This window comes from Trypanosoma equiperdum (assembly GCF_001457755.1).
Source record: "Trypanosoma equiperdum strain OVI genome assembly, contig: ctg_1558, whole genome shotgun sequence".
Taxonomy (NCBI): Eukaryota; Euglenozoa; class Kinetoplastea; order Trypanosomatida; family Trypanosomatidae; genus Trypanosoma; species Trypanosoma equiperdum.
In genome coordinates, this window is record NW_027123569.1 from 10,939 (window position 1) to 21,354 (window position 10,416).

A 10,416-nucleotide genomic window follows, 5' to 3' on the forward strand; every position below is an offset into this window, starting at 1 on the left:
TTTCCCCGCCTCATCTTTCGATTTTCTTAATTTTTTTCCCTTTTGTTTAGCGTCTCTTTCACTTGTGCAAATTATTTTCCTTTTTTTTTTGTCGGCCGGTACGTGCCAAGAACAATGGTTTGTGTTACAGAATGAAAAAGAGTATCAGACTTTTGTTTCACGTGCCGATGGGGAAGGAGGGAAGGGTTGTGAGCAGGACAGGCACAAATACGAAAGAAAGAATGAGGTAAGTGGGTGCGTGTGCACTTCCGTGAGTGGCACCGCCGATCGGACAAAACAGAGTGCAGGGTTATGTATTCCAACTTGAGGGGTATTTGTTCGTTCGAGGTATATTGTAAATGCGAACGCTTAAGCAGTATGAAAACTCGTTCGTGTTACCATCCCTAATATGCTTCGTTTGATTACATGATACTCGTTGCACCGTGTGTGGCAGGAAAGGAATGAAAATAACTTTGCGATCCGAGGTGGAGGTATCCGTTTCCATTCTACAGAGCCAAGTGGAGATCAACTTCAGTGACCTTACAAGCACTTTTTCCCACATACTTTAGTGTGGAATGTAAAAAATGAGGGAAGGGAGTACATTGATTGATGGGAGGGCCATTGCTTGGGTTGTGGGTCCTTTGCTTTCGGGTTCCCTAACGCCCAACCCAGTTCACGAAGCTTGTGGCGGTTGTGGTGCTTTGTTCCTTATGAAATGTGTTTGTTTTTTTTTCCTTGCACTGGGAGTGCAGCCCCATGCTTCCTTGTCAGCTCTTACTCACCTGCTAACAGACTGACTGCACCCCTAGACACAACACTTGCTGCGCTCAAAAGGAAACTGGGCTGGACAAGGGAATATAACATAGACATATAAACAAATATATTGTAACGGGGGAATAAAAAGGATAGGGACAGATTCACCGAGACGATAGGGTAGTCGCCGTTAAACCCATTTAGCGTGCTGTCTTTCTCCTTAGTCTGTGCCTAACGGCGTTCTGCTAACTTACCGCAAACGGACACGCAGAATGCTGCTCTCTGTCCCCGAAGCACATACCGAAGTGATTACATCACTTCAGTTCTCTCCTCACCACGCCAGTGTCTTGTGCTCTACGTCAGGTGACGACACAGCTGCGCTCTGGGATCTGCGTAACCCCTCGGATAGTTGTAATATCGCACGACTAACGCACCACCGCGAGCCGGTCAATCACGCATTGTTTATAGAAGAAAGTGAGCCGTGTTTGCTTACCGCATCTGACGACCGTACCATAGCGTACTGGGATGTGCGGGAGATCAGCCAACCGGTCGCGGTAATTCGTGGTTTTGGGGATGGAATTAACAAAATGCTGCGGCTCCCAGTTTCCAGGCGGAGCGGAAATGCCTGCGTGAATGGCGGCGCCTGCTGTCTCATAGTCAGTGCATGTGATGACGGCGCCGTTTACATCCACGATGTTGCCTTGTGTGGTGACACGCGACGCCAGTCGGGTATGCCCGTGGAGGGAGCGGGAGACACTTTTCCCTCTACAGGGAATCTGGTGGATCGCTTTATGGCTTCCACGAGTACAGTGAACGATTTGGTGCTCTCCCCGAACCCAAATTTGCTTCTCACAGCCTCGGAAGATCGCGCCATACGGTTGTGGGACATCGGGCCAATATTTGGCGGGCAGCGGACGCAGGACGAACGTCTAGTGACCTCATTCGACGAGTTCGAAAACCCCGTCAACCACATTGCCGTCATAAACAGCCCCCGTGTTACCCAATTTGTGCAGGATGAGGGACAGGGTGGACACTCCGGCTGTTGGCTCTACGCTGCGTGTTCTGAGTTCATTTTTGCCGTCGATTTGGACCCCGTAAGCGGGGCATTGGGGGAAGGGGCGCGGACCTTAACTGGTCACCAAGATTACGTGCGAGGGCTGGAATTTGTTGGCGACGATACCCTGCTGACGGTTTCGGATGACTCAACGGTAATTGAGTGGTCGTTGCGCACCTCTAACCCGGTAAGGCAAGTGAAGCTTCATGAGGGACTTGTTATGGCGTCGGCTGTATCCGCAGCACGAGACGTGTTGGCCACGGGGACAGACGGCGGAGAGATGCGGGTGTGGAGGTTGCCCTTCCTCACGGAGACGTGCTGCGGTGGAGATGGGTGTTGACGACACGGTGTGTGGGTTGAAGGTCACTGCTGTCTAATGACGCCGTCGTTGTGACGGTTAATTTGGCGCGCGTAATGGGCCTCCCTCCTGTGCTTTGTATTGGTGAAACTTGTACACCGTGGCCCACACGACTGGGGTTACTCCCAAGTCTGTCGTTTTCTTTGCCCCTACCTTCCCTTGTCTTCTGTATCTTTTCTGATTGTAGTGAGCCCAGCATCACCCAAAGCATGGGTTGTGGGTGCTAGTCCTTGCGAGTTACCACTCTAAAAAGGAAATAATCATCATCCTGTGGTTGATTTTGCCTGACAAGGTATGGATCGGCGTCTTTCTAACACGCCAAACCCATGTTAACAAGCACTGCGCGTGCACATCGTTGGAATTCTGCAAATACTGCCTAACGATTCAGATGCTTGTCTTTTGTGTGCAAATGAAAGTTCTTGGTTTGATTACTGAAGGAGAATACCGGAAAGTTAGTTTGACTCGGTCAAAACCGTGGCAGCGCTGCTGGTGGGAAGGAAATTGTCCAGTACCCAATGGGCACAACGTAGTGGTGTTACTTCGGTGCTCATTTCCCGTGTTCCTCCAGTGCCTTCCTTCATCCTGTCTAATCTCTCCATATTGTCGTTGTACTGCCGCACCTTTGTTTGCACCTTTCGGTTTTCTTCCCCTCCCCCCCCCCCGTCGCAAGGCACCACTGTACAAAGAGGGAATCTTTTACGTGCGCAGACAATCCCAGTCCCCTTTCCATGCAGTCGGGACTTTGTCATTGTGTGCGGCGCGTTGCCGCACTTGGTAGTGTCGCAAACTTACATCATTTCACCAACCTTCCCTCAGGATTTTCCGTTTGGACGTCACGGCGCTGGCAATCACAGAGCTCCCGCGGCCAACCCGGGCTGCAGTGGCAGGAGGGTGTGGTGGATCCGCGGTATTCTTCCTCTGGTAACATGCGGCGATTCAACCCGGATACAGTCGCACACTACGTGAAGGCGACTATTCAGAATGACCGGCGTGAGATGGGCCTTGGGGAAGTATACGACTGGCATGAGTTTGCGAAGGATGCTGTATATATTCCCACACGCTCCGGGCCGTTGTGGGTGGGGAGTGATGACCCCCGATGTGCCAAGTTCATGAGACGCCGCAGCAAAATGCAAAAGACACCACAACAAAAGGCGCGACCAAAACCAGGTCCTGACCCGGCGAAGGCACTTGAGGATCACCCACTCAGGGAATACTTCACCACAGCCACAAACCTCCGCGACCCACTAAGCACGGCAAACAATCTGCACCGAGCGGGACTCATTCGTGAGTACGATATCAAGTATACAGCGGCTAAGGTTCGGTATGTACCACGCCCCCCTGTTGTCTCCATAATGGGTCATGTGGACCACGGCAAGACCACCTTGTTGGATTACCTTCGAAAAACAAATGTGGCCTCCCAGGAGGCTGGTGGCATCACACAAAATGTTGGGGCGTTTCAGGTGAAAACCCTTGGTGACACTCTCGTGACATTCATCGATACACCGGGCCACGCGGCGTTCACTACCATGCGTGAGGTGGGCGCCACAGCCAACGACCTTATCGTCCTCGTCGTGTCCGCTGTAGATGGGGTTCAACCACAAACAAAAGAAGTGATTGAGCTTGCACACAAGTCAGGCATACCTTTTGTTGTCGCCTGCACCAAAATTGACCGCCAACCAAGGGTGGAGAATGTGAAGCAGCAGCTGCGTGATTGCAATGTGGAACTTGAGGAGGATGGCGGCGACACGCAGTTTGTTCCGGTGTGCGCTCGGGATGGTCGGGGTGTTCCTGAGCTCCTTGAGGCCATCGCGTTGCAAGCCGAACTTTGCGAGATAAGTACGCCCGAGCCGTCAAGGTGTGAAGTAACTGTGATCGAAACAAATGGCGTTAACACGACAACTGAGGTAGCGGGTATTGTACGTTGTGGTAAGGTGCGTGCCGGTCAGGTGCTTGTAGCTGGTATGACGTACGCTGTGGTCCGAAAGGTTTTAGATGAGCACGGCCAGATTATACAGGAGGCCGGCCCGTCGCAGCCTGTAGTGTTGCATGGTTTTCGTGTCCACCCCAAGCCGGGATCGGTCCTTTTGCAGGTGAGCAGCGAGTCTCATGCCCAAAAGTTTTATCACTTTATGAAGGAGGTTTACCAGGCGGAAGGGCGGCGGGAAGACTACCTACAGTTACTAAATCAGGAACAGCACGGCATGTTATATGCACGTAAACCTGATAATAACCTTGTGCGTACGTACAGCACGCAAGCCTTTGTGCTCTCGTGTAAGGCCGCCACTTTCGGCATGCTGCAGGCGCTGATGAAATCCATCTATGAGATTCCTAGATTGGAAGGCATTTCCACAGAGATAAAAGTGACTGAGGTTGGTGGGTTGCGGGATTATGATGTTGCTCTCATTGGTAGTTCCGGGCAGCCTGGTTGCATTTTGTTGTACGGTGGTTGTAAGGATACCAACACGCTGGATGTTCCCAGTCACGTGACGGTGATTCGGTTCAATGTTCTGTATCATGGACTTGAGGCCTTAAAGGAGACATTGGTGGGAGCGCTGCCAAAGATAACGAAAATTCGTGTCACAGCAGAGGCAGAGTGTCTACAGGTGTTCCGCGCGTCGCAAGCCGGCAAGAGCGGGAATGCTGGTGGTATGCGGGTTACAAAAGGAACGATTATCGCAGCTCACCTCACTTTTCGTGTGTGTCGGAAGGCGCCCCTTGTCAAGGGCACTGCAGAAACTGACGGCGTTAGTGATAATGAGGGTGTTGGTGATGAAGATATGCTTGGCCACCGCGTTGTGGTGTATGAGGGGCAAATTAAGGAGCTACGTCGCTTTAAGGAGCTCGTCCCTTCCGTCGAGCTTGGGTTGGAATGCGGTGTAATTATGCAGGATGAATTCCAATTCCGCACAGGGGACATTCTCCAGCAGTATGAGACTTACGAGGAGCCACGTGATGTGGCTGAGGAGTACCAAAAGGCTGAGCTACGGGAAAAAATAATGCGTGACACAGCAGCAGCCGAGGCACTGTTGGCAGAAAGCACGGGTGGGGAAGATAAACCCACTGAAGAATCCGAAGTGAAGACCACCATATGAGGGTTGAAGTAAACATCAGTTCCGTATGCCAAAAACAGCACTGATTACGCAGTACTTTTGGATGTATTCGTTATTAACATCGCAGGAATTGATTCGCTGTGAATTCCACCGATGAAGAGAATGCATGTGGAGATTGTTGTCATTATCGTTCCCCCCCCCCGCGGGTGCGGTGTTGTACGAACTGTTGTGCTCGCTGTCGACATCTTTGCTGCAAACAGGCTCACGGAGAGGGTCGCGCACCGGCGCCATTGTAGTGGCCGAAGGGGCCATAAGCAAGGAGGAGATGGGGAGCTTCGTATGTGACGCGACCCTTCACAAGAGCGGTACCCGTGCGTTGTCCGATTATGCTCACTGGCCACTGCAGGATCGATCACCGCTGTGTGTGTCTGTGTGTGTATGTTTGGTGAGAAACTGAGGTTGCGGTAGGTCCGAGCGCTGAGGAGGGTAAGGGTCGTGTCTGTAGCAGGGGCTGTCCCTCTCGTTCAGCGTTCTCCATTTTATTTTGCCAGTTCTCGCTTTCCGTTACGTTAGTATCTAGTGTTTAACTGTGGTAACATGATCAAGTGTGATTAGGAGATCTTCACAACAACTCTCTGAAACGTCACAACTACTGGTTCCTAGTGGAATGTGTAATTACTAAAAGGGAGTTTAGAGGGCTTTTTCTCCATCCTTTAATCTCTTGCTTCTGGAGTACGGCAACTATAGCGAGGATCCGACCACGGTGCATTGATGCATCGTCGCCTTCGAATTCAGTTCCTTTTCTCCACAACACCGTTGCCTTGGGGCAGCTCGCTGCTAGGGCAGCAGTTTATTCTCCAGAATCGTGTCCACTACCACCAACTTATTCACGAAAGAAAGAGGAAACCCCGCGGTGACATTCCCGCTGCCAGCCCCTTCGCTTCTCTGCGGTTCCGATCCTCAGGACCCGATTCACCAGAAGGGTGTGATGAACCCTTTGCTTTGTCGTTTTCAGAACCCGGGTTTAAAGCAATTCCACCAGATGAGTTCACTGCAATTTTTAATACTCGCCCCGTGGCGGAGCGTGCTGCAGCAATGGTGGTTGCACGTCAGCATGCCAGTGGTCGTGTAGGACTTAAGGTGTTTGTTGAGCAGCTGCCAAAAGTAAGCCGTGACAATATCTTCGGCAGCGGAATGGGTGTCGAGGAATGGTTGCAGAAATGCCTCCTCCTTCGGCTCGTGGAGGACGCTCATGGACTTCGTCATGTGGAACTTACCGCCGAACCGAAGAGCTACCTTGCTGATGTCGATAAGGACGAATCTGAGACGGTTAATGAAGCGGGCGAACGTATCGGGTCGCATGCGTCGGAAGGAACGCACAGGGGACTGGTGGGCGCCGCCGAAAAGCTCCTGGACGTCCTACGCGACGATGTGCTTGGGCGGCGTGAGAGGGATGAGCCTAATTACAAACCCCTCAGCGAAGCCTATTCCCTTCTCTTGCGGGAGGGCTCTCGAGTTTGTGAACTCAGCGGTACTGTCCATACGGTTAAGTACGGAGACTTTCTTAGTTTGCTCCGCACGCCGCGCGCAGCGGGAGAATTCTGGGTGTTGCACGACAGGTACATTTGCACTCGACTTGCTGGGGAGTCAAAGCCTCCACGTTTCGTGTCACCGCAGCCGCAAACACGTGGCGCAAATTCCATGAACGCCTATGGAGGTTGGGCCGCTGCATCTAATGTGCCCACGCGTGAAGATGTGTATGAAATCCTGAAGTACGTTCCTGTTAACTGGGGAAACTTTGGAAACCTTAACTTACCACCGGCGGTAAAAAAGAAGCATATTCGTATTTCCTCCACGTTGCAGTGGTTTCGTCGTCAGCCTTTCTACTTTGAACTCCGTAGCATCGCAGGAACGACGGAGATCCGGCGTAGCATAGTGTTGCACCCTGAGGCGCATGGGCTAACGCCCGAAGAAGCCCACGAACAGTTACAGCTCAAGATTGCAAAGGGGGAAGCCAATAGTTTGATTCCTCTCAATGCGGAAGGTGAAGTTACGAACATGGCTGGTGAGTCTCAGCAGCTTGCGACGATCCTGAAGTTTGTTTCGCGCGTTTGTCCCGGATACTTTGTTCCTTCGTCCCTACTGATGCAGCGCTACACAAAGAAAAACTTAACTCATAACGAATTGATTGGCTGCGTTAAGAATCACCCTGCCCAATTCGAAGTAGTTCAACTAAGGTACACGGACACGCCTCTTGTGAGAAGGCGCATTGGGGCGAACAGCGACCGCTGGAAGGGTCATTTCATTGAAGACTTCGAGCAATTTCCGGAAGACGTTCGAGGTCTTATAATTCTCATGGGACGCGTATGCACGACGTGGGATCGGTCTCACTATGTCTATGTTCGCCTTACGGAAGAAGAGAAAGTGATGGTTGGTGGTTTTGAGGGGATGATGCACATTCTGAATCGTCATCCCCGCATATTTCGTGTTGGGGAGAACTTCATTGCTCGCGTAGACCTCTCCGACCCACTTTCTTCACAGGAGCCCGAACCCGCACCGGGCGATATGGCGACACGTGTCATCATCCGTGAGGAGAATCCGTACCAAACGCCGCGCGATTTGGCTGTTGTGTTTCACTATGTGGCCCCCGATGACGAACCATGCACAGCTGCCTTCTTCCTTCAGTGCGCAAGTCCTGCGATGCGGGCTGTGTTGCCACCGCGTATCGTCACTGTCTTGCAGTTGTTTCCTGATCTTTTCGTTTGCAAAGAGACGTCGCCCGGAGTTTTCTTAATGCGGAAAGTGAAGAAAGTTAGTGGGGGGCGATCTGGCAATATTTTTGGTGAGGCACCCATTACACCGAGAACGTCTGGAGATGCGCGGTCGCCTTCCATTTCTACTCTCTCTTCCCAGGCTAACGTCTCAGCTGAATGTTCTGGTGAGTCGCTCGACTTGGAGGCGGAATTCGCAGAGAACGACTTTTTATCTCGTGAGGAAGCCGTGCAAGCGGTGCGAAGTTTGATACCGGCGCGAGGAGTTGAGGCCTCGCAGCTGCTCCTCTGGGCTTCGCTTAGCGTTCAGCAAGCGGCTAATCGACACTATGGTGGAGTGCTGAAATTGGTTGAGGCGAACCGTGCACACTTTCGCATTCAAGATACCCCTGAGGCAAAAATGGTTTTTCTTGTTGAGAGTTGAGTGGACGTTTTTTTTTGTTTCCGGTGGTGTTGTAACTTGTTATTGTTTGTGTTGGGCATGCACTGAAGGTAGGAATCCCTTGCCGAGGGATTTGCGCTGAAAAGAAGGCGTGTCTACGTCTGTGGAATTTCTTTGTTACACTCTCCGTGCTGTCCTCAATCTACTTCCTTTCTTCCGTCCGTTTTTTTTTTTACTGGACAAGTGTGATTCAACTGCAGAAGCGAAGCACAAAACATTGACCACACGGGAGGTGTGAGGCCCCACTGTAGCTACTAGGGGCATAGCTTTAAGAACTGCCATTCTTTCCTCACACATGTGTTGGCACACTTCCTCCTTTAGAGTTACTGCGTCTGCGCTGATAGTGCGGCAGTGATCGGGTGAGGCGCGTCAACCTCACGCTCCCAGAAGTGCGAGGAAACATGCAAACGAACATGCGTTAACAAATGCATCGCCTTATTCGTACGCCGTTGGTTAGGGGATCATGCAGATGCGTGCTTCGGGGTATGGGATGCCGCAACCTTTTGACAACGTGTTAACAAAAAGCATTAGTACCAAATAGGTCCACTGGAGGAGTGAAGCAAAAAAAATGTTGTTGCTACTTTCGTGTTCCCGTGACGCAATCGCAAACGTACCTTCAAGAAGGGAAAGTTGTACTGAGACTGGTGTCGCGTTGTGGAATAGGGAGCTCCTCAAGGACAGGAAATTAGCAAACATAATTTGTGTACAAGGAAGCGCTGTTGGAGCGCACAGTATAATAAAAGATGACCTCTTGTTCTCCTCAAATTGTAGTGATACCTTAACGCTTTGCTCACCACCACTTGAAGCAACCACAACAGTTGTGGCGAACGGTAGTCGCGGTATCATCTACACCGAAAGAGAATCGGTTGAAAAGGGCGTTAATTAACGAGAAGGAGGGTTGTTGGTTAGCAATATCCTGGAAGTGGTTTTTATTCCCTTCAAAACACTGTGTCGAGTGGAGGCTGGATAAGATGGTTCGGATGTAGGGAAGGAAACAAGTATTTGAGGTACAATTTGTTGCGGTGTGTGTGTTATTACTGTTGCTATTTGTTTTCAAGTGAGCAATTGAGGGGAATGTTGTGTGTGTGTGTGTGTTGGGGGGACGTAGCTGTTACCTACGCGTGTGAGGCAGTGGTGTTTATTATAATGAGAGTTTGGTAGGACAAAGCAAAATGGGACTGAGAATGTATTCTCCCGGACTGTCACCACAATGGTAATCTGTGTCAAGAATAGCACGAGTGATTTATTTTTTACTCAGTAACGAAGGTGAAAGCTCAAGTATAATTAAATAAAGAGAACAAAATGAGGTTTTGGTTCGTGCTGTTGGCGCTGTTGGGAAAAGAAACACGTGCAAATTATTATGAAAGGAATGCACTAAACGCGACAGCCGCTAATAAAGTGTGTGAGTTATCGACATATCTTAAAGGGGTAGCACACAGAGTAAACAGCGGGAGTGCTGCGGTTATGAAGAAACTGTCAGATTTGAAGATCAAAAGCGCGCAGTTGCAGTTATCGGTAATGCGAAACAGCGTACCTTCTAGTGAGAAAGATTGTAAAGACATCAGGACACTCTTGAAAACAGTATTGAAGAATGAGTTTACATTCCAGCAGGAGTTAGAGGAAATGAGGAATGCATCGGCGCTAGCAGCAGCCGCCGCTGGGTTAGCAGCCGGAAGACTGGAAGAGTGGATTTTTGCATTTGCACAGGCGGCAGACATGACGTCGAAGTTTTGCATAAGCGTGGGAGGGAGCAGGCCAGCGGTGCACGACAAGTTGCAAGAATGTTTTCGTGGAACAATTGGACCTGAAACCCTTTACAAAATCGAGGATTCACATGTAACGAAGTCGGCAGAGAAAAACTTGCAACTCCACGAAGCGCTATCATCCATTTCCTTCAGTAGCTTGGGTGCGGAGAGCATCATTGAACGAAATGAAGACAGGGGTTGCAACTTGATGAGGACGGCAACAGACGGTTTATTAAAAGGTGGGTCATTGAGTCACAGCTTCAC

General features: G+C 50.7%; 3 protein-coding genes and 1 pseudogene across 4 annotated transcripts in view; all 4 read left to right on the top strand.

The window, feature by feature from the left end:
• Positions 1–1,004: 1,004 nt before the first annotated feature.
• TEOVI_000745100 (WD domain, G-beta repeat, putative) lies at positions 1,005–2,126 on the top strand (the record flags this gene model as incomplete). Its single annotated transcript, XM_067222117.1, has 1 exon — positions 1,005–2,126. One exon carries the CDS (start codon positions 1,005–1,007, stop codon positions 2,124–2,126), a length of 1,122 nt encoding a protein of 373 aa, XP_067078218.1.
• Positions 2,127–2,872: 746 nt separating this feature from the next.
• On the top strand, positions 2,873–5,236 carry TEOVI_000745200 (translation initiation factor IF-2, putative; the record flags this gene model as incomplete). Its single annotated transcript, XM_067222118.1, has 1 exon — positions 2,873–5,236. One exon carries the CDS (start codon positions 2,873–2,875, stop codon positions 5,234–5,236), a length of 2,364 nt encoding a protein of 787 aa, XP_067078219.1.
• A 729-nt stretch (positions 5,237–5,965) lies between these two features.
• On the top strand, positions 5,966–8,389 carry TEOVI_000745300 (uncharacterized protein; the record flags this gene model as incomplete). Its single annotated transcript, XM_067222119.1, has 1 exon — positions 5,966–8,389. One exon carries the CDS (start codon positions 5,966–5,968, stop codon positions 8,387–8,389), a length of 2,424 nt encoding a protein of 807 aa, XP_067078220.1.
• Positions 8,390–9,709: 1,320 nt separating this feature from the next.
• TEOVI_000745400:pseudogene overlaps positions 9,710–10,416 on the top strand; it is a 1,510-nt pseudogene continuing 803 nt past the window's right edge. Inside the window, exon 1 of the mRNA in view lies at positions 9,710–10,416. This exon is cut by the window's right edge and continues 535 nt beyond it. Within this exon, the coding sequence occupies positions 9,710–10,416 (707 nt within the window).